This window comes from Psammomys obesus, unplaced genomic scaffold, assembly GCF_907164565.1.
Source record: "Psammomys obesus unplaced genomic scaffold, mPsaObe1.curated_primary_1811, whole genome shotgun sequence".
Lineage (NCBI taxonomy): Eukaryota > Metazoa > Chordata > Mammalia > Rodentia > Muridae > Psammomys > Psammomys obesus.
In genome coordinates this window covers 15,587,561-15,615,135 of record NW_026591598.1, presented here as the reverse complement: position 1 = coordinate 15,615,135, position 27,575 = coordinate 15,587,561, and the positions used below count along the sequence as shown (strand labels likewise).

Genomic DNA, 27,575 nt, shown 5'->3' with positions numbered 1-27,575 from the left:
TGGCTGGTGCCCAGAGAGGCCAGAAGCGGGTGCTAGATTCCCCTGGAACTGGAATTACAGATGGTTGTGGGCCACCATGTGGATGCTGGGAATTGAACCTGGATCCTCTTTAAGAACAGCCAGTGCTCTTAACCAATGAGCTGTCTCTCCAGCCCCTACTTTTATCTTTTGAGACAGGTTCTCTAACATAGACTGGCCTCAAACTCATGATGTAGCTGACTGTGACCTTTTCCTCCTGATCCTCCTGCCTCGGCTTCCCCAGTCCTGGGCTCACAGTTGTGTATCTGGTGTATGCAGTGTTCCAGATGGGCTTCGGGGCTTTGTGCATTCTAGCCAAGGTGCTCCCCAGCCTCTCCACAGATTTTTCTTTAGCCTGCTGCCTACAAGGCCTTGGGGTGGTATGTTCGTTCTCAAGTTGGAGGGGTTGACCAGGTTCAGCAACCTACACAAAACCAGTGCTTCTGGTGGAGGAAGTATGAGAAAGGCCACATAGCCAACCTGTGGCAGCATGGACAGAAACGGCCCCTAGGGCAGGTGGCTCTTATCCTATAGACAGGTCTGGTTCAGGAGTCACAGCAGTGCCTGGCTCTCTGCCTGAGCTCTGTCGCCTGGGGAAAGACAGCAGAAGCTAACTGTTCCTTTCCATTCGGAGCAGGGAAGACCAGGAACAGGCTTATGAAAGATTAAAGGACTCCCTGGGCTGCCAACTCTGGAACTGGGGTAAGGGTAAGGGGACTGTGGAGGTGGTGGCCTTTGAACTGGAGGGTGAGAGAGGAGCCCCACAAAGAGTGTTCTAGGAGGTCAAGGGCAAACCCTAAGCCATAAGAAGAGAATAAACCAGGCACAGTGACACAGGCCTATAATCCCAGCATTGCGAGGCCAGAAGGTCAGACATTCAAGGTCATCTTCAGCTATATAGTAAGTTGGAGGCCAATTTTGGTTACATGAGGCCCTACCTCAAAAACAATTCAGAAATAAAACAAAGCAAAAGAAAGGGGGAAAAGGTTAAGGGAAGAGAAATTGGCACAGAGGTCAGAGGGATGGAGCTAGGGGTGATGTCAGAAAGATGGGTAGGACCTGGGACATGTGGCCTTTGACCCAGATGGATGGTGAATGGACAGGACCTGCCAGGCCACTGCGGAGGTGAGAGGTCTCTTGTTTGTTGGTGGCCCCTTAACAACAGCTGGAAATTGAACTCAGGACCTCTGGAAGAGCAGACAGTGCTCTTAACCTGTGAGCCACCTCTCCAGCCCGAGCAGCATTTCTTACGTCTGCCTGGCATGGTGCACATGCTTGCTGAGGGTCTCGTTACTGTGTCTTATAGACTGGTATCCATCTATTTATGGTTAATGGCCAACCTGTCTCCAAGCACTCTTATCACTGCTCCGTAACTGGGTTGCTTATGTAGATAAATTCATGTCTTAATTAGGGTTGATATTGCTGTGATGAAGCACCAGGAAAGCAACCTGGGGACAAGGTTTACGTGCCTTGCAGTTCACCTCATCGCTGGTCATGGAGGGAAGTCAGGACAGGAACTGGAACAGGGCAGGAGCCTGGAGGCAGGAGCTGATGCAAAGCCGTGGAGTAATGCCGCTTACTGGCTTGCTCCCCATGGCTTGCTCAGCCTGCTTTCTTACAGAAACCAGGACCACCAGCCTAGGGGTGACATCACCCACAATGGGCTGGGCCCCTCCCCATCAATCACCAAGAAAATGCCCTCCAGGCTTGTCTACAGCCCGATCTTAGGGAGGCATTTTCTCCATTGAGGGTCCCTCCTCTCTGACCAAAGCTTCTGCCAAGCTGACATAAAACCAGCCAAGACGGCTGACCTCTTGTTAGCCTGATGCACAGACACAGCACTGTTAAGCCACGGCCTTTCCTTTCTTGCTCATCCCAAAGAGCACACATTAATATAAACCTGACAGTAGAAAACATTTCACAAACTTACAAAGTCCCACAGCCTTACAAGTTCAAACACTTTTAAAAGTTGTCTCTTTAAAAAGAAATTCAGTCTCTTTAAAAATCCAAATTCTTTATAAACGCCAAACTCCCTTAGGGGGGAAAAAGTTTAAATTAGTCTGTCAGCTGTGGGCTGCTGAGCTAGCCCCAGTTTTTGAGACAGTGTCTCATATAGCCCAGGTTGGCTTCAAACTCACTAGGTAGCAGAGGCTGACCTTGAACTCCTGATCCTCCTGCCTCCACCTGTCCTGTGCTAGGATTGCAGGTGTGTGCTGTGACATCCAGCTCTCTTGCTTTTTCACCATTAGTGTTTATTTATTTATTTAGACAGTCTCGCTGTCTTCCCACGCTGGGATTAAAGGCATGCACCACCATGCTCGGCCTGTTGATCTTTGTTGTTATTTATTAGTATTAATACAATACATTTATAGGTTGACGCCGTGTATATGGCTTCTCATCACTCACACATGTATATGTTTGCATGTGTGTATATGTGTGTGCTTAGTGTGGGTGTCTGAGTGCATCTGGGTTCGTGCACACGTGTATGCACTTATGTGGAGGTCAGAGGTCGGCCTCGGGTGTCTTCCTCGGTTGCTCTCCACCTTCCCTCTTTGCAAGAGGTCTCTCTCTGAGCCTAGAGCTCAGAATGGCTGGCTGGTGAGCTTCAGGAATTTTCCTGTCTCTGTCTCCTCTCCACTGGGTTGCTGCATGCTTTCCAGAGGGTTCTGAGCAGCTGAGGTCACTGAGCTTTCTCCCATGCTCCACTCTTCCTTTGGAGCTAGTATTTAGAATCATGTATATGTAGATGCGTGTACAAAATACACGTTTGACTTCATGAGAGAGTGTCATGTAAATTCTTTTTTAAATATTTATTTATTTAGTATGAGTGCTCTGTCTTTACACACACCCGAAGAGAAAATCGGATCCCGTTACCTATAGTTGTGAGCCACCATGTGGTAGCTGGGGATTGACCTCAGGAACTCTGGAAGAGCAGTGAGTGCTCTTAACCGCTGAGCTGTCTCTCCAGCCCCACCGTACGTGAATTCTAACTGTCCTCTCTCAATCTTCCATTGCTGGGGTTCAGCCATAGTTTTGCATGTATCTGTGACTCGTATCCTCAAGTCTGTAAAGTGTCTCCTGTGGATGACTAGTCCACAATATTTGTTTCTTTTACCTAGTGCTGAGGATGGAATCCAGAGTCTCAAGCTTGCAGACACTCCCCGGAGCTGTGCTCCAGCCTCCATTCACACTTGTTGGCTTTGCTTCTCAGACTTTTGCTGATGTGGAAAGAAGCCCTGATGAGCACGAGGCTGGATAGCCAAGTGCCTGCCGAGCTCTGAGTTCAGCCTCTGGGCCTGTAGAGGAAGGGCTTGGTGAGAGAGACGTGTAATCCCAGCATTGTTAAAAGGGAGGCAGGCTGATCCTGGAGCTTGCTGGCCAGGCTAATCAGTGACCCCAGCTTCCAGTGAGAGAAAGGTTGAGGTGTGAGAAGGCATTTGCTTCCAAGCCTGAATGAAGACAGGTGTTCAATCCTCGGGTCCTACGTGGTGGAAGGAGGGGACCAACACACACACAGACACACACACAGACACACACACAAATATGTACATACAGTGGTTGCACTAGGTGTCTTGAACTCCATAGGTGACCTTAAAGTTCTGATCTTCCTGCCCTCTGCTCCCAGGTGCTGGGGCCACAGTGAGCCACCTCCCTCGTTTGATACAGTGCTGGCATGGAACCCAGGGCCCCGGGCAAGCACTCTAGTAACTGAGCTACACCCCCAGCCCCTACTGGGAGATTTTAAAAGAATCTTAATTTGTGTTTGGAGTGATTAAATGCCGTTTAAATGATTCCGAGATGCTTGGTATAATTATATGGCTTTGCTTGTTTAATCTGTTAATGTCGTTCATCATATAAAAGACTTTCCCGTGAAAAGCCTCTGAATTTGCGCTTCTGGGAGCGACCTGGCTGCTTTGCTGAGAGTGTATTCAACTTGCGCTGGTGACATATTGTCTCGAATCGTCCATTTCCCTGGGCTTGAGGGTTGTGGTGACCATGGTCATCATACTAGATGGCGGTTTCTTTACTCTCCCTCTGCCAAAGTTTGAGTAAAATCAAGAACATTTGTTTCTTGAAATTTGGTAGCATTTACTGGTGAGGTCATCTTCAGCGTTTTCTTTGTGGAAAGTTTTTTCTCTGTGATCTCTGTTTCTTTATTTAGGTTCTTTTCGTCTGCCTATGTTGGTGAGTTCTAGTCTTCGGAATGTGTGCATTTAATCTACATTTTAACATGTATTTACATAAAGGTTTAGCATTTACTCACTGATGTAGTTCTCTTGTCTATGATCGGAGTCTCTCTCTGTCTGTCTCTGTCTGCCTTGTACAGTAAACTCTGCCACTCCTTTATGTTTCTGAGATGCAGTCCTGCCTGTGGGGTCAGAGGCCCCTTTTTCTATTGCAAGGACTGTTGACTCATTCACTTGTTACAAACAGCCCAGACTGGCAGATTGAAACATTTAAAGCCAGCCTCCTTTAAATGCCCTTGTAGGACTCTTTATGCAGAAAGACTTGCATTTCTTCGAGGAAGTACTTATAGTGGAATTGCTGGTCACGTGGTACAGGTATGTCAGACCTCCTAAGGAAGTGCAGACCTCCCCAGAACCCATGTCAAGTTGGATGCTGTAGCGTCCGCCTGTAATCCAGCACTCCTACAGGCCGCGACAGGAGAACCTTGGAAGCTCACAGGCTAGCCAGCTTGGTGTACACAGCGCCAATGGGACCCTGTCCCAAATGCCGAGGCCGCCAGTAGCCGTCACACGTGTTCTGGAATGTGTGCATTCATACACAGGAGCATGTGTGATGGTGCTGGCCATAACAGTCAGGAGGCAGAGGCGGGAGCATCTTCTGTAAGTTTAAGGCTCACCTAGTCTACATACAGACTTCCAGGCCAGCGAGGGCTACACAGGGAGACCCAGGCTAAAAAAGTCGCAGTGACGTCGGATGCTGCTGTGACCAATACGCAATAATTCTAAGCTTGTCTGTTTTCTTGTTAATGATTGGTCTTGCCAGTTGATTTATTCTCTCTTATTTTATCGTACATACATATATTTTTAGTTTTGTCATTTTGAATATTTTTTTATATAGTTTTTTTTATTTTTTATGTACATTGGTGATTTGTCTGAGTGTTTGTCTATGTGAGAGTGTCAGATCTTGGAGTTACAGACAGTTGTGAGCCGCCATGTGGTTGCGGGGAATCCAACTCAGGTCCTCTGGAAGAGCAGTCAGTTCTCTTAATGGCTGAGCCATCTCTCCAGCTCCGTACATATATTTTTAAGATGAAGGTCTCACTATTTCAGTGCTGCCTGGCTTGGAACTCTGGTATGTAGATCAGGTAGGCCAGGCTGGCCTCAGACTCACAGAGATATGCCTGTCTCTGTCTCCTGGGTGCTGGGCCACATCCAATCTTATTTATTTCTTTTGTTTGTTTGTTTGTTTGTTTATTGAGGCAGAGTCTCATTTAGAGAAGGCTAGCCTCAAGCTTCATGTAGCTGAGGCTGGCCTTGAACTCCTGATCCTTACTTTCTTGTCCTGGTGCCCATCTTTTTGTGAAGAACTTCATTAGTTCTTTGTTTCTTTCTTTCTTTCCTTCTTTTTTTTTGAGAAAGGGTTTCTCTGTGTAGCCTTGGCTGTCCTGGCACTCACTCGGTAGACCAGGCTGGCCTCAAATTCAGAGGTCCACCTGCGTCTGCTTCCTGACACCTGGGATTAAAGGTGCGTGCCACCACCGCCCAGCTTGCGGTTGTGCATTTTATTATCAGCCCCAGGGAATGCCTTTTTGACTAGTTAGCAGTCCTGTCGGCCACACCTGGTGTCAACATTTAATCCCCTCATGCAGTTTGTCTGTTGGTTTCTTAAATGTCTTTAGATTTAAATTTCATTTTATTTAGTATGTGTGAGCATGCACACACTTCAAGGGTGGCAGAACCTGTGTGACGGTCAGAGGACAGCTTTGGGGAGCTAAACCTGTGCTTCCGTGGGGGGGTCCCAGGATCGAATTCAGTGGCAATGGCCTATTTTTATTTTCTCTTAGCCATCTTGACTGTTCTCTAAAATAGCTTTTAAAGAATGTGCATTTTACAGTTTTCCTTTTCTTTTCTGAGACAGTATTTTCTGTGTAGCCTTGCTGTCTTGGACTCATTTTGTAGACCAGGCTGGCCTCAAACTCACAGAAATCCACCTGCCTCTGCCTCCCTGAGCTCTGGGATTACAGGCATGTGCCACCGGGCCCAGCTGAATTTTATGATTTTAATCAAGTCCAATTGATCATTTGTGTGTGTGTGTGTGTGTGTGTGTGTGTGTGTGTGTGTGTGTGAAATAACAAAAATACCCTTTTATGGTTTTCTCTATAGGCTTAATGATTCTTTTACAGTTAAGTTGAAGATGCAGTTCACACTAGCCGAGCAGGCCTTCACTTGCTGAGCTATCTCACTCCATTCCCTCCCAGAAGTCAGGACTGTCCCCTGGGGCTCCCCTGGCTCCTGCCTGGATGGCTTTGAATTTGTAGTCTCTCATGTTGCTTATTTCAGTGAGTTGCCTCTGCAGTCTATTCCTTCCAGGGTTCCTTTCTTTGATTTTTAGCATTTTCAGGGTCCTTTTTTGTGTTGCTAAGATTCCTCCCCTCTTCCCTTCTGGGTTCCCACTGCTTATCTGGAGTCGCTTGTCCACCACACAGCCGATTCCAGTGTTCTCTCTGATGGCTATCTGCCTTTCCAAGTCACTGTGCTCTGTGGGTACCAGCTCTTTAGCTGGGGTGCATTACTTAGGGCTCACCTGCTTTTTGGGTTCTGTGTTTGGAGAAGAAGGAGTAGGCTTAGCTCCTTCACCCCAAAGAAGAGGACAGACCACGATAAAGACCTGGCCCATGGGCTGGCTTGGTGCTCAGGTTTGGTGTGGTAGGTTCCCTCTACAGGCAGCTGGTAGCTCAGGCCTGCGCCTCACTGTCTCACCCCAAGGAGGAGCCTCGAGGCAGAGGGATGTCTACCCAGATCAGAGCCCTTCCTTGTCCTGTAGGACACGTGTGGGGTGACTGTGTGGGCCCCCTTCTCCTTCCCGTGATCCCTCACGCCTTTGATGTTGCCTAGGCTGCGTATTCCAAAGGGTACCCAGCTGTGGTGGTCCAGAGACAGTGTCTGCCTGTCCCGGTCTATGGGCATCCTGGAGCAAAAGGAGAGCCGAGAATTCACTCTGGCTCTCCTGTGGCCCTTCCCCCACTCTTGCAGGTGCGTGTGCTGCGAGCTTCAGTTTGCTCGCAGTCGCCTGAGCCCAGTCACATCTACTCTGGTTATCTGGGGTCGGCTTCAGAGTGGGGGTGCAGGAACCAACCCCTGCTAGTTGTTGCTGTTTGTCTTTTTAGTTGCTTTATATTTGCTTTTGGTTTATCTTAAAGACAGGGTCTGATAGAACCCAATCTGGCCTCGCTATATAGGCAAGGAGGACCTGGATCTTGTGAGTCTCCCACGTGCTGAGATTACAGGCATGGGTCACTGCGTCACCAGGACCTGCTTGCGTGATGCTGGGGATGCAGCTCTCAGCCTGTTATGTGCTAGGGAGCACGCTACCAACTAAGCTACATCCCCAGTCCCGTTCTGTTCATTGTTGACCAAGGTGTGCAGGCCCTGGCCTGCCCCACCACACCCGGAGCACAGTGACCTGACCTCCAAAACAGAGTCACAAGCTGGTCACAGACACACTGGAGTCAGCACCCTGGGCTCTAGTTCAGTCTAGAAGAGACTGACCTAGGCCTTTATTTAATTAATTAATTTTTGCAGTGCCAAGATGGAGCCCAGGGCCGGTGCTCTACCACTGAACTGTGCCTTGAATTTTAAACATTTTGTAATGTTTAAAATTAAAACAACAGCAACAACAACAAAACAACAGCAGAAGAGAAGAACACGAGCAAATCAAACCAGAATGAGAGAACAGTGGTTCACATCTGTAATCCCAGCCCTTGGGAGGCCAAGGCAGGAGAATTAAGAGGTCAAGACCGTGAAGGTAGTCTCTTGAGTTTGAGGCCGGCCTGATCTACATAGTGAGTTCCAGGACAGCCAGGGCTGTAGAGAGACCCTGTCTCGATAATAATAATAATAAATGATGATGATGATAAGAATGAGAAGAAGAGGAAGAAGAAGAAGAAAGTCAAGGCAGCCCATCTCACAAAACCAAAACCAAACATACCTCTCCCAAATCCCAAAAATTCCAAACATACATGCACTCGTGCGCGCGCGCGCGCGCGCGCGCACACACACACACACACGCACACACACGCACACAGAATCAACCTCCTCACTTGCTCCTCCCAGCCGGACACACACTGGATCACTCACAATTCCTTCCATCCTTCATGGCCCCTGGGCCTTTGCACGACTGCTTTCTCTTCATCAGTCTTTCTGCAGGACTCCATCCCCTTGGCGACCGGAACCCCTGGGTACTTGTCCCCATTCTTCAACATGCTGTCTGTGTGATGTTGTGAGGGTCACATAACCGCTTCGGACTTTAGGCTCCTTCTGGGGAGAAGCCCGAAAACCCCAGGCTGCCTCCTTTGGGGCCAGTGTTGGATGTTAAGTGACTTTTGTGTTGAGTGACAACGAGATAGCAAACTGCTTGAACTTAGAGCCGAACAGTTTAGACCCAGCAACACCACTCCTGTGCTGCGTGACCTTCACATCTCTGTGTACCCTAAAATGAAGATGAGCGTGCCAGTACCTACGTCAAAGTACAGGTGGTACGGCTCAGTGGTAGAGCGTTTGCCTGTCAGGGGCCGGGCCCTGGGTTTCATCCCAACACTGCAAAAACAAGTAAATAACACCTGGCAAGCACATACATCCTATTGACCAAGCCTTAGGGTGGGCCCTTCTGTCGAATCAGGACTTTGGGGCAGGGTGGGGATAGCAGGGACCCAGGTCCAAGGCCTCCAGGACCAAGATCCTCCTTCACCCACACCCAGGGCTGGGAAGACTAGCAGCTGAGCCAAGATGGAGGAGCTCGTTGGAAGCCCCCACCCCACATGTGTGCTCCAGCTGTGCGACCTGGGCGTGTGCCGACCGCTTTGGTAGGCTTCAGGCAAACAGGCCTTTAGAGATGGGCCAGAAGTTAATGGAGGAGACAGGACAAGAACGGGCTGGTAGTTTGGGGCTCATGTGGTGTGGGAGAGAGCCCAGTGGGCTTTGAGGCCATGGAGTGAGACTGAGGAGACCCCAGGAAAGGAGGACCCAGCCTGGCTGGAAAGACGGGCTGGGTCCAGAGGCAGTTCCAGGGGCCCGCTCTGCGACGTGTGTGCGCTCTGTGTTGCCCAGGCTCGTGGCTGGCTTCTCAGCTTCCGTTTCCTTTCCTGCAGGAGGTGTGAGTGCAGCCAGCCCCGGTGAGTGTCATGGTGTGTGCTGTAGAGCCATAGGAGTTGGGTTCTGGTGAGCCCTTCTCTGAGCCCTTCCTCCCTCCATCTCTCCATCCCTCCATCCCTACCTCCCTCCTTCCTTCCATCCCTCCCTCCCTTCCCTTCTCTTCTGTCTCTTTTTACATCACACTGACCTGGCTTTCCCTTAGCAAGGTTCATTTCCTTGTTAGTTGCCTTACCACTGACAAGGGTTTGACCTATTTTGTTGGCCCCTGGTGGGCAGTAGCGGGCTCAGTAAACAGCAGCCCAGGGCCCATTGTTTGAATACCAGAGAGGAGGCCCGGAGACACAGGAGGTATGAAGTCCACATCAGCTGGGTCTCAGGAGTGCAGAACAGACTTGTGAGAAAGGCTGGGTACTTCATCTGGGATGACAGGGCTTCCAGGAAATCCTCTGAGGCCCAGATGCCCAGGCTGTTGGGCAGCAAAACAGTGAGCTGTCTGTGGGAGATTGTTGCTGATGTCCCTGAGCGCTGGGACAAGCAAGGATCCCGGGACACTGTATCTGTTCCTTTTAACTTCAAAACCGCTTTGAAGGCTGTCAGGCGAAACCAACAGCCTCAGAGGAATGACAGCCCAGCTCCACCCCCGCTACCCAGTGACCAGGGGCAAAGATCTCCCCATGCTCGTGGCCAGGAACATCTGGGATGTGGCTTATCCCTCCCCTCTGTAGCTCAGGGGCCTTTGGACAAATCATGTCACCCCTCTGTGCCTCTGCTTTCTCCTCTGAGATGAATGTTATACAGTTCTGTACCAGTGACGTCCTGAGGACTGAGTGACTCCTAGGCTGGAGGACCCAGTGGGCAGGGTGGACACTTCTGCCCTAGCTGAAGGTGCGCAATGGTAAATGGTAAATGGAGCCTATGACAGCCTGAGGGAAGGTGTGTGTCTCTAACTGTGCTGGCCAATCCTGCCCAGACATTCCCCTCCAACTCTTCTCCTCCTTCCCTCCCTCCTTCCCTCCTTCTCTCCCTCCCTGCCTGCTTTCTCTTTCTCTCTCTCTCTTTCTTTCTTTTGTGACAAGGTCTCACTGTATAGCCCTGTCAGTCCTGGAACTTGCTTTGTAGCCCAGGCTAGCCTTGAACTTGAGCACTCCTCCTGCCTCTGCCTCCAGAGTACTGGGATCACAGACATGCATCACCATGAACGGCCATGGATTCCATACACGTGGGTCCCACCCCTGTGCCATTCACACACAGTGTGTCCACGCACTTTTAGCTTGTTTGTTCCATTTCTTCCCTTTGGTGGAAGTAACCAGCCAAGTGTGAAAGACCTGGTGTGATTGTTTACAGTGTGAGGAGCTGAGGGAAACCCTCTGGACTCGGGTTCTGAGGGCAGAGTCTGGGCTCCAGGCAACAGAAGAGCCAAAGCAAACATTAGGAAAATGAACTGGCTCCCATTCAGAGGTGAACTCCCGGCATGCTGTGTCTGGGGTCTGGACAGCATGGTCCAACAGCTCATGGTTTTCCTGTAGGTTTCCAGGCTACAGGCCATTGCTCCCCCACTAGTCCCCACTTCACTTCCATAGTGCCTTGCCATCTCAATGGAGACAGTCCCAGCATCTGCTGGTCGCCCTGCCCCCGGCAGCTGAAGGGAGTGAGGCTTCTGTTGGGAAGGGGAATGGACTCAGAGTAGTCACGTGTGACAGCAGGTGTCACCACGTCACCGTGAGGGCAGCTGAGAGCACCGAAGAGGTCCTGCCTCGTGAGCTGGTGCTGGAAGCTTTGTGGAGCGATCACCCTGAGTTAGGGATGGGAGGCTAGCCTTGGGTAGCCCCTGTGGTTCACTCTCTCTGTACAGTGGTACGAAGGAGGAGCAGAGCAAGGCAGGTGCGGGTGCTACCAACCTTTAACAGGTCACATTCAAAGCAGGAGCGGCCAGATGAGAACCTGAGTGGCCTGAATTGAGGGTTTCTTTCTGCCAGAACCCCCAGCCCAGGCTGAGCCTGGGGACTCTGCTGTCATGGTGATCCTGTGTCACAGCTCTTGCCTGTGTAGAGGCGGTCCTGTTACCTAGGACCCTTTGCTAGGTGGCAAAGGCATTGCCTGAGCGGTCCACCAGGGCTAGCCAGCTCCCTGCTCCCTCACATGGCTGTAGGAGCCCTGGGCCTCCTCTATTGTAGGTTCCAAGAGTTCTGCCCACACCAGGTCCTAGGGAGATGGCATAGAAGGCTTTGAGCACATAGTAGGCGCTTTGAGCACATAGTAGGTAGGCGCCCTGTGTGACCTTGGCCAACTTATTTCACTGCTCGGTGCCCTGGGAGCAAGGACAGCCTCCACCCATCTGAACTGTGCTGCCTGAGTTGCTGTCACTTATCACAACCGGTGACTCTCACTGTCTTCGCCCTGTTGAGTTCTCACTTCTCCAGCAATGGCAGGAGTGGTCAGTGTGATCATGTAGCCAGGCTGGCTCTGAACTGACCATACAGCAAGTCCTGGTCTTCCTGCTTCTACTGCCCAAGTGCTAGGACAACAGGCCTGAGACACTACGCCTACTCTGTTCCGGCCCCTCTCGCCCCCCACTGCTAGGAGCTTCAAACACCCCAGTTGCTGGGAGCCTGACGCTGACAGCTGGTCCCAGGCTCGAGTGGAATGTGGAGAGGATGCTGTAACACCCCCGGCTGCCAGCTACCAGCATCTGCGCGCTCCCTGCCTGTGCCACTGGGACTATGCTTGTGTCAGGCCCACCCAGCGAGATTTCCACAGCAGAGCCTCCTCAGTGCCCCCCCCCCCCCCGCAGGGTTGTCTGGGGGACTAACCAGGTTCTCCCAGGGGGACCGCAGCCAGGACAGAGCTGGGGTGGGGTGGGGGGTGGAGTGTGTCTGAGAGTCCTAGGAGGATGGACTTAAGCTGGGGATTGTGGGAGAGGTAGAGTGTATCCAGGGGCAACATCCTGCCCAAGTCTCACGGGATTTCCACAGCCCAGCTGGTCACAGGTGCTAGGTCAGGGGCCCCGACCCAGCCTGTCCTAGGAGTGACTCTCTCAGGCGGGTAACCTCATCTCTCCCTGGGGTGAGGGGGACCCCTCCCCCAGGAGTCCAAGACAAGCATGCCAAGTGAGATTTGGAAAGAGTGAGTCACCTGGAATCATCCAGTCCCTGTTGCGTACGTACTGCGCAGAGAAAGTGGCGGCTCATTTCCAGTCAGGCAGGGTGCTGCTTTAGGAGTTTAGGCTTGGACCCCAGAGGACTCCCAAAAGCAGAAAAACACCCCCATGGAAGGCTGTATTCTGACCATGCTCACTCGCTGTTTGACTCTGGACACGCTACTTAACCTCCCTGTGTTGTTTTCCCACCTGCAGAATGGGTAGAGCTGTCGTGTTTATCTTGCAGGTTATTGGAGGATTAAATGAGTTAAGAGTAGGAAAAGTCACCCTGGCTGCCCTGGGACTCGTTATGTAGACCAGGATAGCTCTGAAGTCAGAGAGATCCACCTGCCTCTGCCTCCGAGTTCTGCGATGAAAGACACATCGGCTCACTCCACCTGCATGGAGCTCTCTGGACTGGCCAGGGCTTCACAGCCTGACCCTGTGAGTTCGGGGCAGGGTGAGGCTAGTGTTTGACGTGTTCTCTTCAGTCGATGTCCTGTAAGGTACAGTTTTAGAACGCCGCCGTCTGCGTTGAGCCGTGCACACCGCCTACACCTCTAATAACGGGATCTGTCAGTGTGCTCTGTGATGCTGGGAGGTCACCGACCCTCTCTGTGCCTTTCAGTTTTTGATGTTAGGATGGCACTGTCATGTTTCCTTGGGCGGACGTCGGGGGAGAGGTACAGCATGGGAAAGAGCAGGGGCCTGAAACACACCTCGGGGACTCATGGCTTGTGTGCCTCCTTCAGCCTCTTCCCTGCTCAGCTTTCAGGCCCACGGGACAGGATGTGTCCTCTCTGTGGGTGGGAGGAAGCCTGTGTACCTATAAAGTGGTGTCCGGGGCCCTCCACCTCCCTCCTGGCCTGCCTGCCTCCTGCTGTGGCCCTTTGCCTTAGGCCACAGCCCACGGGGCTGTCTGTCCCGGTGAGTGAGCCTCTGCACCTTGTGATTCCAGCGCCAGCGGCTGTGCCCTCACTTATAAAGTAGGGCTGGTGACAGTGGTGAGTGGAGGCACACGCCAGACCCTGCCTTGACTCCTTTGGGGCCACTCCAGGATGCTCTGTTGTCAGACACCTGCTGTCTGCTTGGCCACTGTCCCTGGCTGAGATTCTTCTGATTCTCTTAGATTCTGATCCTCCTGGCTGCTCCTCTCTCCTAGCCACAGTGCCAGGCTTCCCGGTGTGACCTTTCCTTGAGGTTACCCTTAATAGTCTGTCCTCTTAGATGGGAAAGAGCCTCACGCTGCCTGGAAGTTGTTTCTTCCCAGTGTGAATGAGACAGGACTGGGGACAGGGACCTGTGACTGCCTCGCTCCAGACACTGAATTTTGCTTTGAGCATTGTACAGGAGGAAAGGCCGTTCCAGCCTCAGGTAAGCAGGCATGGGGGCAGGCTGCGTGTGTGTGTGTGTGTGTGTGTGTGTGTGTGTGTGTGTGTGTGTGTGTGTGTAGATGTCCACCCATCCCTCCTCTGTCTCCCTACTCTCTGCCCACTGCTCTGCATTCCTAGCTGCTACTGCCCTCACACCTGCCTGTGCCAAGTTCAGGCTGAGCCTTTGCCACAGATAAAACGGACACTCACCACTCACTCCAGCAGGGAGTTGCTGGGTGTAGGCGGGGTGAGGTTTTTCACCCCAGGTTATGCAGCTTGCGAGGCAGAGACAAGGGCTTACCCCTGCAGCCTGGCCCAGTATTGCCCCTGTGCTGCCAGGCTGCCTCTTCCAACACCCACCGCTGGCCTGGCAGGCCTTCCCTGCCTCCTGGCTGCTGTACCGACCTCTCCAGCCACAGACTGCCCAAGGGCAGAGAAACTCATGCCGAGTTAGGACGAGGTGATGCCTGGCTGGGCCTGGGATGAGGGAAGCTGAGAGGCAGAGCTGAGGGCCAAGTGGAAAGGGGACAAGTGGAGTCCTTGGGTGGACTTCAGAGAGCTTTCCAGAGCAGGGAGAGCGGTATACGGCTGTGCTGGGGAGAAGGGTGATCCCTTTGGGGCCTACGACAAAGTGCTCTCCCCTCAGCCTTGTCCTCCCCAGTCTGTTTCCTTCTGAGAAGGGATGTCAGCAGCTGGAGACATGAAGTGTCTCTCCAGAGTCTGGTTTTTCCCATCTACGGAAGTTCCTTTTGGATCTGCCTGCGTCCCACTCTCTCTGTTTGTTTGCTTGAGACAGCTACTCTGTGTAGCCTTGGATGTTTGTCCTGTACTCACTGTGTAGACCCCAGGCTGGCCTTGAACTCAGAGATCCCCCTGCCTCAGCTTCCCAGAGTGCTGAGATCACAGGTGTGCGCCACTGTGCCCAGCCCGAAGCCCACTCTTTCCCGTACACATACCTTTCCAAGCCCTTCACAGCAGCCTAAATAACTCCAGTGTGTGAATGACAATGCCCTGGCCAGAAAGGGCTCTCAGAGATGCCTGGCTTGGTAGAAAGACAGGTCCCAGGTCCCCTCCTAGGCGCCTCAGCCAAAGCTGGTCTTCATCAGGGCCTCTTGGCACAGGGGCTACTGTAAGCCTTTCTCCCTGCTACACCTTCCCCAGCCTTGCATCAGGGAGAGCAGCGAGGGCCAGCTGACAGGGACCTGCCTCCAGCGCACCTCTGTTCTTCCTGGGGCCCCTGAAGGTGGCTAGCTGGGGGACACGGCGTCACTAGCCTCCCGGATGCTGGGACTACAGCTGCATGGGAGGCTAGATGGGGGACAGGCCATCCCTCGGGTGGACATTAGCCCCTACCTCCAGCCTGTGTGGATTTTCAGGTGACTGCCAGCTTTGGGCCTGAAAAACCTGGTGCTATTCCTGTTCTGAGGCTGGCAGGTTTGGGTTCAAATTCCATCGGTACCGTTGGCCCTGTTTCCTCATCTGCAAATGGAGATGCTGGTATTTGGGTCACGTGGTGTTGGACACACAGTAGGTACTTTATTCTGGACTTGGCTTGTGAATGGGGTAAAGGTGGACAACAGCTGATGTTATGTTCGTTAGGCCCCCGTCAGGCTTTATCAGGCCCCCTTCCAAGCTTTATTGATTATTAATTTTCTAATTTTTGGTTTTCTGGGACAAGGTTGTACGTAGTCCAGGTTGCTTCACTCTGTAGATACCACTAGCTTCCTTTGCTGTTGCTGCAATAGAAATATCCTGACAAAAGCAATTTAAAGGAAGTGTTAGCAGGCATGGTGGCACACGCCTGTAATCCCAGCACTTGGTGGGCAGAGGCAGGTGGATCTCTATGAGTTCAAGGCCAGCTCGGTCTACAGAGCCAGTCTAGGACAGCCGGGGCTCTGTTACACAGAGAAAACCTGTCTCAGAAAACAAAGAAACACATTTTTTTTAAAAAAGGTTTAATTTTAGCTCACAGTTCTGGGCACAGCCCATCATGGTGGGAGATTGTCGGCAGCAGGAGCCTGAGGCAGCCAGTTGCATTGAACCCACAGGCAGGAAACAGAGAGGTGAATGGACACTGATGCTCTATTCTATCTCCATCTGACCCAGTCTGGGACTCCTGCCTGGTGTCATCAGATCTTCCAAATTCCATTTAATGATGATAACCCCCCCCCCCCAATGGGAGCACTCAGGCCAGTCTGATGGGTGAGTCTAGAGTCTGTCGACAATTAACACTAGCTATCACAGAAGCTGAGGATGACCTTGATCTCCTCTTGACCCCTCTGTAGCCACCCCCAGTACTGGAATGACAGTGGGACCCTATCACGGCTGGTTTATGCTGCGACATGGGTGGAGTCCAAGGCTTTCTACGTTCTAGGCGGGCACTCCACCGTGGGAGCCACACCCCTGGCCCTTTTTAGCTCTTATCTCACAAAGTGCCTGGCACGTGGAAGGTGCTTTGTCTGTACTGGCTGGTCAGCATTCTCTCTAGAACCTAGAAGAGAGTTGGGTATACAGCAGGTAGGTGCTCAGCAAATGTTCTGAAGTAACCAGTGAATGGACAAAGCTGAATGAATAGCATCATTCACAGCCCTCCCCACAACCTCTCCCAGGACCGGAGTGGGGGAGGGGAACTTTGTGGGTTCCATGTCATCCTACCTGCCTAATCCCGGGGGGGATTAACCCAGGAGTAAGTCTCTGTCACAGCCACTGACCTCAGGCTTCAGAGCCAGCAGGTTTGTGTAGCAACCACATCTGAAGGCCCTCTTTACTCCAAGATGGCCCTCCTCTCGCTCACTCTGGACATGGTGGTCACGGCGGTTGGTAGCCTCCTCCTGTTCATGCTGGCCCTGGGCCTGCTCTGCTTCTTCACCTGTCGCCTGGCCAGGCCACTCAGGTAGGAGACCCTAACCGCTGCCCCTGCCAAGTGCCCTGCCCCAAATGACTTCCTGTGGGACGGAAAAACGGTGGGTACCAGTCTCAAAAGAGTCAGCCTGGGTGTGTATGAGGTTGTCAGCTAGCTGGACCTCAGCCCAGTTCTCTGAACTGTGATGTGAGGTCATGAGTAACTGGCCGGCAGGCCGTGGGAGTTCTCAGGTAGACATGATGGAGTGCCTGGTAAATGAGCATCCTCAGTCCTGTCTTTCAGATTGTCCTGGCTCTATTGACACCGGCCGGAGACTGGCGTTCTGCCAGGCTCTGGAACCACTGCCTCAGAATGCCATTGTCAGGGTCCAGGCCCAGCCCCTCAGTCTCTCTTCCATCCTGCCAAGTAGCTGCTCCCTCACCCAGAGCCGGAGCAGTCAGAGAACCATTGCGTTCCTGTCCTAAATAATCAGATCACGTAGCTGGGAGCCTGGCAGAGAGGCCTGGCTAGGCAGTGGGAGGGAACTGTGAGCCAGCGTCCACTCCAACAATGGGTGGTGGGAGGCCAAGACTCCCCGAGACTGGGCCCAGCAGATTCCCTCACCCTGAGCTGCAGCCTCAGGGGTGGGGAAAGGGAGGTGTCTGAGCGGAGGCAGGAGGCTGAAGGATTTCCTGGGTTGTCTCTCCTCACTCCACCCTACCCTCACCTCCTCAGTGCTACACAGATCTATTTCCCAGACAGGCTATCTCCATCCAGGGCCCTGGGACTAGAGTTCAGCATCCTAGCTGGACCATCTATCTCACTGTAGGCTTCAGGCTTCGAGATGCGGATGTGCAGTTTCTAGAGACTCAGCCCCACAGACTAACCATGCAGGCTGCAGGAGCCCTTTGAATGCCCCCCCCCATTCTTTTGTGTTGGATGCTAGGTGCAGAGAGAGGAAAGAATTCTGTTTCTCAGGCCACAATGCCGCAGCCTAGCCTCCACCCTTTTCTGTTCCCGTCCCCTTCATCACCTACAGCATTTGATCCTTTGTGGTCCTTCCTCAAACTCTGTCCTTGCTGTAGGTGTGACAAGCTAATTTTGCCACTCCGGATGCCGGATGCATCACATGTTGCTGTACACGTTACTGACGTGTTTTCCTTACTACGGACAGGAGCTTGCTGGGTAATAAGCCAGTGTTACAGAGAGCTCGCCGGAGTTTCTGTCAGGTTTTGACATAAGGCTTTCATCATTTTACCGACTTAAAGAAATTCTTTTTGGGGCCAGTTAGAGTGGTGTTCTGGGGCCTCGCATAAATGAGGCCTCGCCCAAATGAGGCCTGGGGTTCTAGCTAGAAGGAAGGAGGGAGGGAGGAGGAAAGAAAGAAAACCCCACAGTCTTTTCAGCCTGGCTTTCTGAGGATTGCCATCACATCTCTACGCCCTGTTCCCTCTTAGATGATCTCATCAAGGTTGTAACAGTCCCTGACATCCTTGATCCTTAAATTTATGCCTCTAGCCAAGACCTTCCCATCTCATCTCCAGCTGTCTGTTCTTCCCAATGACACTTCAAAGCCACCATGTCAAATCCAAGTCCCTGAGTTGTCCCCATAAAGTCTACTCTGCCTCACTCTTACAAATGCCACCCCAGTGCTGAAAGATGAATTCTTTCACCCTAAGACTAGAAAGGAAAAGGCAGAACTTTTTTTTTTCTTAAAATTATGATTATGTTTTAATCACTATGTGTGTTTGTGTGGGTGGGTCAGAGGAGCCTTCCAGGTATCAATCCGTCCTCTCCTTCCCCAGGATCCCACTCAAGATTGGCAGGCTTGGCGGCAAGTGCCCTTACCACAGAACCATCTTGCTAGCCCTTAGGCACTTGGTAAATTACATGCTTGTCTACATAGAAAATGCCAAGGAATCCCTACACGTACACACATTCTTAGAATTTGAGTGAGTTCAGAATATTAAAAAAAAAAAAACCAAACAGGTGTTTTATAGTAGCATTAAAGAAACAAGGGCGTGTACAGTAATTCCTGTCCATGAGATAACTATAGGTAAGAGCGTAACAAACCCTAAGTTCTATTCGCTGATCAAAGCATCAGAAGAACAGAGAGAGGTCCTGAGTTCATACACCATGCAGGCGTTGGCTCTCCCCACACTAATCAGTGGCTTCCTTCCTTCCTTTCTACCTTCCTTCCTTCCTTCCTTCCTCCCTCCCTCCCTCTCTCTCTCTCTCTTTCTTTCTTTCTCTTTCTCTTTCTTTCTCTTTCTTTTTTCTTTCTTTCTCTCTTTCCTCCTTCCTTCCTTTCTTCCTTCCTTTCTTTCTCTTTCTCTTTCTTTTTCTTCCTTTCTCTCTCTTTCTCTTTCCTTCTTTCCCTCCCTCCCTTTCTTTCTTTCTCCTTTTTTTTTTTTTTTTTCAAGACAGGGTTTCTCTGTGTGGCCCTGGCTGTCCTGGAACTCACTCTGTAGACCAGGCTGGCCTCGAGCTCACAGAGATCCGCCTGCCTCTGCCTCCCGAGTGCTGGGATTAAAAGTGTGTGCCACCACCTCCCCGCTAGCTTTCTTTATATATATTAAACTTTTATATTATGTGTATGAGTACTTTGTCTGTATGTACGTCTGTGCGTCGCATGTGTGTCTGGTACTCTCATCGTTCAAAAGAGGCCATCAGAGCCCCTGGAGCTGGAGTTACGGACAGTGGTGAGCTGCCATGTGGGTGCTGGGAATTGAACTCAGGTCCTCTGTGAGAGCAGCCACTGCTCGTAACCAGTGGGCCATATCTCCAGCCCCTACATTGATTTAAGCTTATTTATGCTGATTTTGTGTGTGAGACTGTGTGCGCACGTGTGCCACCGTGCACGTGTGAGGTCAGAGGACAACTTGCAGGAGTCACTCTCCCACCTTGTGGGTTCCAGGTTTCGAACCGAGGCCATCAAGTGTGGCAAAGTGCCTCTATCTGCTGCGCCATCTCACCAGCTGAATCAATCAGTTTCATACAGTGCTGGCCACGTGGTGGTAGACGATAGATCAGGGACAGCCAGGTTTAGTGACAGGGACCGCTTGGTTTCAAAGAGGCCATACCGGCTTGGGTGGCAAAGCAGGTCTCTCCTAATCATGGCAGCACTGGAGGACTCTATTCTTGCGTCACACTCGAGGAAACACAGGGGTTGGCGTTACCATAGCAATCTTGGTGCTATTTCTGGAATCAGAAGCCCTGTGGTCAAGGGTCAGCTTTGCCACCTGCTTGTTGTAAGCCCGGGCTAGTCATGTCCCCTCTCAAAGCCTTGGTCTTCTCGTCTGTCACGGGAGACAGTAGTTTCCTCTTCCCTGCAGAAGTTGTTAATTAGACCTTCCTCGGAAATCCCATACTGGGCAGTCTAAACTGACTCTGTTCCCAGAGGGCAGCTCTGACCTTAGAGACGGTAACACATGCGGAGAAGTCCCATACCGTAAAGTAAGAGATGCGATTTTCGAGCCAAGCCCGCTCCTCGGCAGTAAACACACGTGCGCCTCAGACGTTCCCAGGGGACCCCTTCAGGCTCCGCACCCGCACCTTTGTACTGTCTTACTCTACTCTCCGTGTGTGTATCTAATACCCTAGTGCTGGGATTAAAGCCGCACACTGCCACACCCAGCCACAGAAAGAGTTATTTTGAAAACAGGAAAACCATGCCAGTGGCTGAGGTGTTGTGAGGTTGGGGAAAATGTGTTGGAATTCATCCTAAAAGATTGGTGATTTTGGATTTAAACTACCGTGAATAGTATTGTAATACAATAATATTTTATGTCAGCTTAATGACTTTTTCTGATTTTAGGGTTTGCTATGAAATTACTTGGTACCTGAAGTAGAATAAAAAATTTAGACACTGGGCAGTGCTGGTGCACACCTTTGATCCACGAACTTAGGAGGCAGAGGCAGGAGGATCTCTGTGAGTTCGAGGCCAGCCTGGTCTACAGAGCAAGTTCCAGGACACACAGAGCTACACAGAAAAACTCTTTCTCAAAACAAAACAAAAGATTAGACTTTGGGGTTGGGATGGCAGCTCAGTGGGCAAAGTGTATGCTGTGAGGATAAAGCTTGGACATGAGGAAAGCCGGGCGTGGCGGTGCATGGGGATACCCTAGCACTGGGGTGGGGGAGGGTGGAGATGGGGGGAGCCCTGGGGCTTGCTACCCAGCTAGTCCAACCGACCAGTGAGCACCACATCCAGAAACCGATACAGAGAGCAACAGAGGTAGGCACTCAGTGTCAGCCTCCGGCCTCTACAGATATGTGCAATCCACATATGTGTATACACGAACATACATATGATATGCACATAGTTTGTTTGTCTTTTTAACTGTGTCTTTATTGATGTGTGTGAGGGGGGCCGTTTAGCAATCACCTGAAATTGACACTTGATGGAAGAGGTTTCCTCTCCTTCCCTACCCTCCTCTGCCCACCGTTGCCACGCCAGAGCCTTACCGTTAAAGTTCCTTATTCTGGTGGTAGATTGATGGCTCCTCTGTCCTTTCTCACCGTAGTAGAATTTCTGCCATTCCCGTATCCCACAACAAATGGGGTAATCACATCCTGGCTTGTTCCGGCACGGTAACATTGCCAAGGAAACTCTCGATATTTAAAAATCACACCTCTTCCCGTAATATCCACACCCAGACGGCTGGACATTCCTGCAGCAAGCCGCCGGTGGGGCTGTCTTGTGTGATCGCAACTACACGACCACAGTTTAAAAACACCCTTAAGCCATTCGTACACACTCATTTTAGGCAACTTGGAAAGAATTTCAAGAGGAAATACTCATACCGAGTCTTGCCGCCCAGGGCAAACCACCAATTAATGTTTGCTGTGTTTCCTTCGGTCTCTTAAAAAAAAAAAAAAAATTCCTCCTTTTAAAAAAATGTTTTAAAAAATTTTAAGGTGAGCTGAGGGTGTAGGTGTAGAAAACTTCCCTGAAACCCTGGGTTTGGCCCTGAGGGGGGGGGGGAGGGTTGTGGAGCAGAGGCAGAATATTCTTCAAATTTACTGTTATTGTTGTTGTTGTATATATGATCAAAAATCAGTTCCCTCCTTCCACTTTGTGGATCTATTCAGGGACTGAACAATGCCATCGGGCTTGAGGCAAGGTGCCGTTACCCTCTGAGCCACCGCCACAGTTCCAGGGGACGACTTTTAATGTCGGTTCTCTTATCTGTAGGTTCCCAGGTGCCCAACTCATGACCTAAGGCTTGATTGACAAATCCTTTTACTTGCTGAACCATCTCCCCAGTTCCAAGGCAGAATATCTCAACAAATATGCCAATATAGAAGGTGTACCTGTGGCCAAGGAGCCCGTGGGGAGATGCTTAACATATTAGTCGTTAGGGAAAATAAATGCAAACTCAGACCTAGAGAACCTGAGTTCTAACTCAGCGCAGAGCGATCAGATCAAACCCAGAGGCTTTGATCCCCAGCACTAAAAAAAAGGAGTGAAGATCATTTTTTTTTTAAAAAATCAAAGCAAGTCAGCTGCTGAGGCATACCCGGGTAAGCCCAGCACTTGGAGGACATAGGCAGAAGGATCAGAAATTCAAGGTCATCCTCAGCCAGTCTGGGCTACGTAGGTACTTCTGCTTATTTTATCACGTAACAAAAACTGGTAAGTTCTCCAAGAAAATGGAGCAAATACTGGTGTCCTGGACACAGACATCTGGCCTTTTTATCCCTGCCGTGTGGAGGCAAAAGGCTATGGACTCAGTTGGAGGCTTTACTTCCTGAGGTGTGCCCATGGGCCAGCTGCAGCCAGAGCATCTCCTGAGCTCTTGGAGAATGGAGACTCTGGGCTGGACCTAGGGTTGCCTTGACCACAGCCCTCCAGGAGACCTCAACCCTCAACCCTGGCCTCCACGGAAAGTAGAGCATGAGACGGCTGCCCTCGGGTGGTTTCTGTTTGCAATACAGATTCATTTATGCTTGCACAACTGTTGGTGTGGTTTTGTTCCCAGAGTGGTGGCTCAACGATGGCTTCTTGGTACTCAACAAGTTCCTGCCGAGTGAATGGAGGAACAACGAAACTATTCCGGGATTGCACCCACATACCTTTTCCCTTCTTCCCGACTCCTAGGATTGGAACTTCGGTTAACGGCTGACGCTGCCAGCCCACCTCCTCCTGCCCACTCGGGCTCTGGAAAGGAACGGACACCGGGGTACGCCATGATCTCACCATTCTTAGTACTGGTCATCGGCACCTGCCTCGCCAACTCTTTAGTGCCAGGTAGGAGGACTGCGGGACTCAGGTGGAAGGAGGGGGTAGGCAGGGTTGGGTGAGAGTATGATCTGGGTTCAAGGCCATGGATTCATCCAGCGTATTTAAGAACTGGGAAGCAAGTACTTAAAGCAAGACCCCTTCGTTTGCTTTCAAACTTCAGTGGGAAGAGTTAAGTGCGCTTGCATGGGTGTGTGTGTGTGTGTGTGTGTGCGCGCGCGCGCGCGCGAGCAAGCAGAGGCCAGAAGGGTACATCCTATGCCCTGGAGCTGGAGTTAAAGGTAGGTGTAAGCCAGCCTGCATGGGTGCTGGGAACCCAGCTCTGGTCCTCTGCAAGGGCAGCGCACATTCTTAAGTGCTGATCCACGTTCCTGTGGGAATTTCTTTGTTTTACACATGGAAGCATGTCTTTGAAGTGTTACTGTGTTTAACCCTTTCCATGCCTCAGGTGATGCACTAATTCTAATTGAGTTCTTGTACTAATGTTTTATGTGCTAACTTCAGATCTCTGGCTCAAACATAGGCTGCCTCTCCCCTGTCTTGCTCTTGCCTGTAAGTCTGTGTGCTGTGTGCTGTGTGTGTGCAGTGACCATGGAGACCAGAAAAGAGAGGGACATTTGTCAGGAGATACAGACAATTGGGAGCCACCGTGTGGGTGCTGGGAATTGAACTGGGATCCTCCAAAAGAGCAGCCAGTGTTGCCAACCACTGAGCCACCTCTCTAGTCCTCCACCTGATTGTTGAGATGAGGTCTCTCACTGAACCCGGAGCTCACATTTTCAACTAAAGTGACTAGCCAGCAAACCCCATGACCCGCCTGTCTCGGTTTCCCAGCCCTGGGGTTACAGCGGCATGTTGGGGACCTGAACTCGGGTCTCCTTGCACAGCAAACACTTCAGCCTTGAGCCATCTCCTCAGCTCATCTTTCCTGGCATTTCTGCAGCTAGACTCAGCAAGGGGAGTCCTCCTTGGCTCCATCCACCATATGGCTGAACATCCCGCCTTTCCTTCCATGAGCCTCAATTTCCCCACATATCTGTTGGAGATAATACCCCTCCTCTTTGGAGCCGCTGAGGGGTTTCAGGGCCTGACTAGTGTCTCACAGAAATGAGGGTGCCGAGAATGTTGCTTTCTTCTCTTAGGGGGTCTCTTATTTTAGCAGAGGAGGTATGGAGGGTGAGAGCTTTTGCTCCAGCAATAGTGGGGTTCTCAGACTAACATGTTCTCTGGGGTCCAATGAGGCCCGTCCATGGGAGTCCAGATTCACCTGGACATGGTTTCTGCTTCTCAGCACTCACAATCCACTTTGGTGTGAGAGTTGAGCCAGAGGGAGAAAAGGAAGAGATAAACAAAACCAAGGAAACAAAAAAAATCAGATGGGGCTGGGGAGGTGTCAGTGCTCTTCCAGAGGACCCAAGTTTGACTCCCAGCACCTACACAACAGCTAGTAACCATCTGTGACTTTTGTTTGGGGGCATCCCACAGCCCCTTCTGGGTTCTGCGGGCCCCAGACACACATGTGGTACCCAGACATACATACAGCATATACTTTTCTTCTTTTGTTGTTGTTTTAGCAACAGATAAAAGCCAGGCGTGGTGGCACACACCTGTAATCCTAGCATCTGGGAGGCAGAGGCAGTGGATCTCTGTGAGTTCGAGGCCAGCCTGCTCTACAGACTGAGTTCCAGGACAGCCAAGGCTACACAGAGAAACCCTGTCTCAAAAAAACAAAACGAAACAAAACAAAACAAAAAACAAACAAAAAAAAAAGCAACAGATAAAAAATTTACAAGCATTCAATTTTCGTTTCCCTTTCTAGCCACTTAAATTTTAATTACAGTTTGTTTGTCTGTGTGCGTGTGTGTGAGCACACTTGCTGTTCTCATGTGGAGATCAGCAGATGACAAACTGTATGAGCCAGTTCTCTGCTTTTGCTTTATAGGTCCCAGACAGCAAACTCGGATCAGCTGGCTTGCCAGCAAGTGCTTCTGCCCACTGACCCATCCCACCAGCCCTGTTCCAGCCATTCTCGAAGGAGAATTGCTGTATTGTTACCCTGTCTGCTTTTTACAATTAATGATAGCTCACAGTAAAGAACACAAATCTTTGATGTCCGGAATATATGTATTTGTGTTTGTGAAGCCACCGACCAGGTTGGGGGTGGCATTCCCAGGCACAGGACAGAGGCCAGCTTCTCAGTGCCTCTCCCAACAACCCCTTCCTGGTGCCAGGCGTCACTCAGTATGTTCTGAGCCCTCTATGAGTGGATTCGTGCAGTAGGTACTAATCAGTACCTTAGGACATAATGTCACATCCTGGGCTGGTTGTCCCCTGAAACAATGGTCTCCTGGTATTTAGTCATCCCAAACCGTTATTGCTTAATCTCTGGTACTGGCTCAGGCCTTTTTAGAAACAGGCCCCGGAGTCTTCATTGGATTCCCAATCTAGCAGAGACCAGTTAGAATGGTGGCGGAGTTGGTATTGAGAAAGACATGACATGAGACAGACTGGCGTCAGTCAGGCCCGGTGTCTGCCTGGCTGCTGGGGGTAATGGGCTTGTGGTTAGAATGGGCTGAAGTTCTTCAGTCCCCAAGTAGCATTCAAGTGACTGTAGAGGCTCTTGACCGAAGGCCTTCTGGTGTGTGCAAGGGAGAGACTGGGAATCAGCCAGGTTTGCAGACCTGGTGATTTAAACCAATGATCTGGGGGCTGCGCAGATGAGGGCTCAGTTGGATCGGGGTTTGTGAAGAAGCTGGTTGTAGGGGCATAGTCTTGTAATCTCAGGGCTGTGGGGCTGGAGGAGTCCAGCAGCTTGCTGTCCAGCACAGCCAAATCAAGTGAGCACCAGGTCCACTCACCCAGGCCAGAAACTAGAGCAAAGAACTTACCCAGTGGCCAGGGCTAGACAGCAAGACCCAGGCCTCCAGCTTCCCCTGAGTCGAGAGGCACTCTCCTGTGAGGTCTGAAACTGTGGTCCCAGCAGATGCTTCTGGAAGAGGAGGGCTGGAGCTCAGGGATGAAGAGAGCAGGCAGTGTTTGGGATGCATGCCACAAGAGAAGAGAGCTGGAGGCCTGGAGGGTGGGAGGTCCAAGCCTGAGATGGAGTGTGCCCCCCCAGCTTGTCTGTAGTGGCCATCACTTGATTTGAACATTCCCAGCTCCTCCTCAGCTCCTCATTTTTGATCTCTTCCCTTCCTGCTGGGAAGAGAGCCACCTTGAGGAGAAGCCACAGAAGGTGCGTGTGTTTGGAACTCTTGGCACACGGACCAGGATTCGTTCATGTGCCAGGACAGAGAGGCTTCTCAGCATGTTATCCTGAGAGGCAAGGGTGGGCCTGAACAGGCTGGAGCATGTGACTGTGTCTCCAGCCCACAGACATCCTCTGTGGCCCTGGACCAGACCCTTCACCTCTTCTGGCCTCTGCCTCTGCCTCACCCTGGCTGAAGTGGGAGGTCTCTGAAGGAGGCTTCCACTAGGGGCCTCCAACCTTGGGCTTCCAGTTCTGTGAGCAGGTCTCCTGGGGCCAGGGAAAAGTAGAGGGGAAGCCTTGTAAACAGTGGAGACCCTTTGCTTCCTCCAGAGATTGGACCCTGTGATGTCCTTGGAATTCAGGGATGGGAAAAGGTGAAAGGGAGACTTTGGACAATCTCTGTGAATCTGGTCACTTCCACCTTTAGTATGGTCCTCAAAAAGACCCTGAGTCAGAGTGCAGACAACCCATTTGACAGGCAGGGAAACTGGGGCTGGGAGAAGTGATTTGTCCAGTGTACGAAGGCTATAGATTAGTTACTACAGGAGACAGAGATGGAGGAAGAGGTGGGACTCCAGTTCCTACTTTATTCCCAAACTCTTAAGATAATGGCTTGAGGGTAGTAGTGAGTGTTAGAGACTGAGGAATGGAGATGGAGCAGCCCATGCCTTCCCATTTACCCCAACAGGAGTGCCTTGTACGGTGCATTCAGCCAAGGGCTAGGCTTGCTTTCTTAGGCTTCTCAACTGGAAGCCAGCCCCCTACCCCATCCCACTGTAATGAACAAGCCAGGCAGAGTTTATCATTGATTGCTAGATACCTTTAGGGACTTCTGTGAAGAGGTTAAATATTTACCCTGCTACCTGCTGGCAATGGCTGCTTCTGTTCAGTGCTGGTGGAGGGCAAGTGTGGGTCTGGCAGGGAAATCTAACTTTGCCAAAGTCTATGCATGCTTGGTGTCTTTGGGGAGCCACTTGGTCTCTCTGTTCTTTACTTTCTCTATTTTGAGATGTGTGAAGTTGCCAGTACCCTCAGGCTTGTTTGCAGGGTATTCCTGGAACCGGTTCACAACCTTTCCCTTGCTCCTCCATGTTTAGATCACCCAGCCTCCGGCAATGAGCGACTGGGGTGTCTGTAATTCTGGAGACGGGCAGCTAATTCCCCATCTTGCCTCTCTGCAGAGAAAGAGAAAGACCCCAATTATTGGCGACAGCAAGCTCAAGAGACCTTGAAAAATGCCCTGAAACTCCAAAAGCTCAACACCAATGTGGCCAAGAATGTCATCATGTTCCTGGGAGATGGTGAGACTGGGAATGGAGGGGCTGGTGACAGTGACTCTGGGAATGGAGGGGCTGGGGACAGTGGCCATGGGAA

The 27,575-nt window shown here is 51.2% G+C and overlaps 1 protein-coding gene across 5 annotated transcripts in view; it reads left to right on the top strand.

The window, feature by feature from the left end:
• Alpl (alkaline phosphatase, biomineralization associated) overlaps positions 1-27,575 on the top strand; it is a 52,619-nt gene that overhangs the window by 12,058 nt on the left and 12,986 nt on the right. For 2 of the 5 annotated variants that reach the window (XM_055611194.1, XM_055611195.1), the window contains 2 exons: positions 22,811-22,960; positions 27,383-27,502. In XM_055611194.1, coding sequence (XP_055467169.1) covers positions 22,900-22,960; positions 27,383-27,502 — 181 coding nt within the window. In that variant the 5' untranslated portion in view covers positions 22,811-22,899. Of the gene's footprint in view, positions 1-10,158; positions 10,242-11,178; positions 11,238-13,493; positions 13,867-22,810; positions 22,961-27,382; positions 27,503-27,575 lie in introns of those variants that run through there. The other 3 variants (XM_055611197.1, XM_055611199.1, XM_055611198.1) reach the window with 3 other exon arrangements.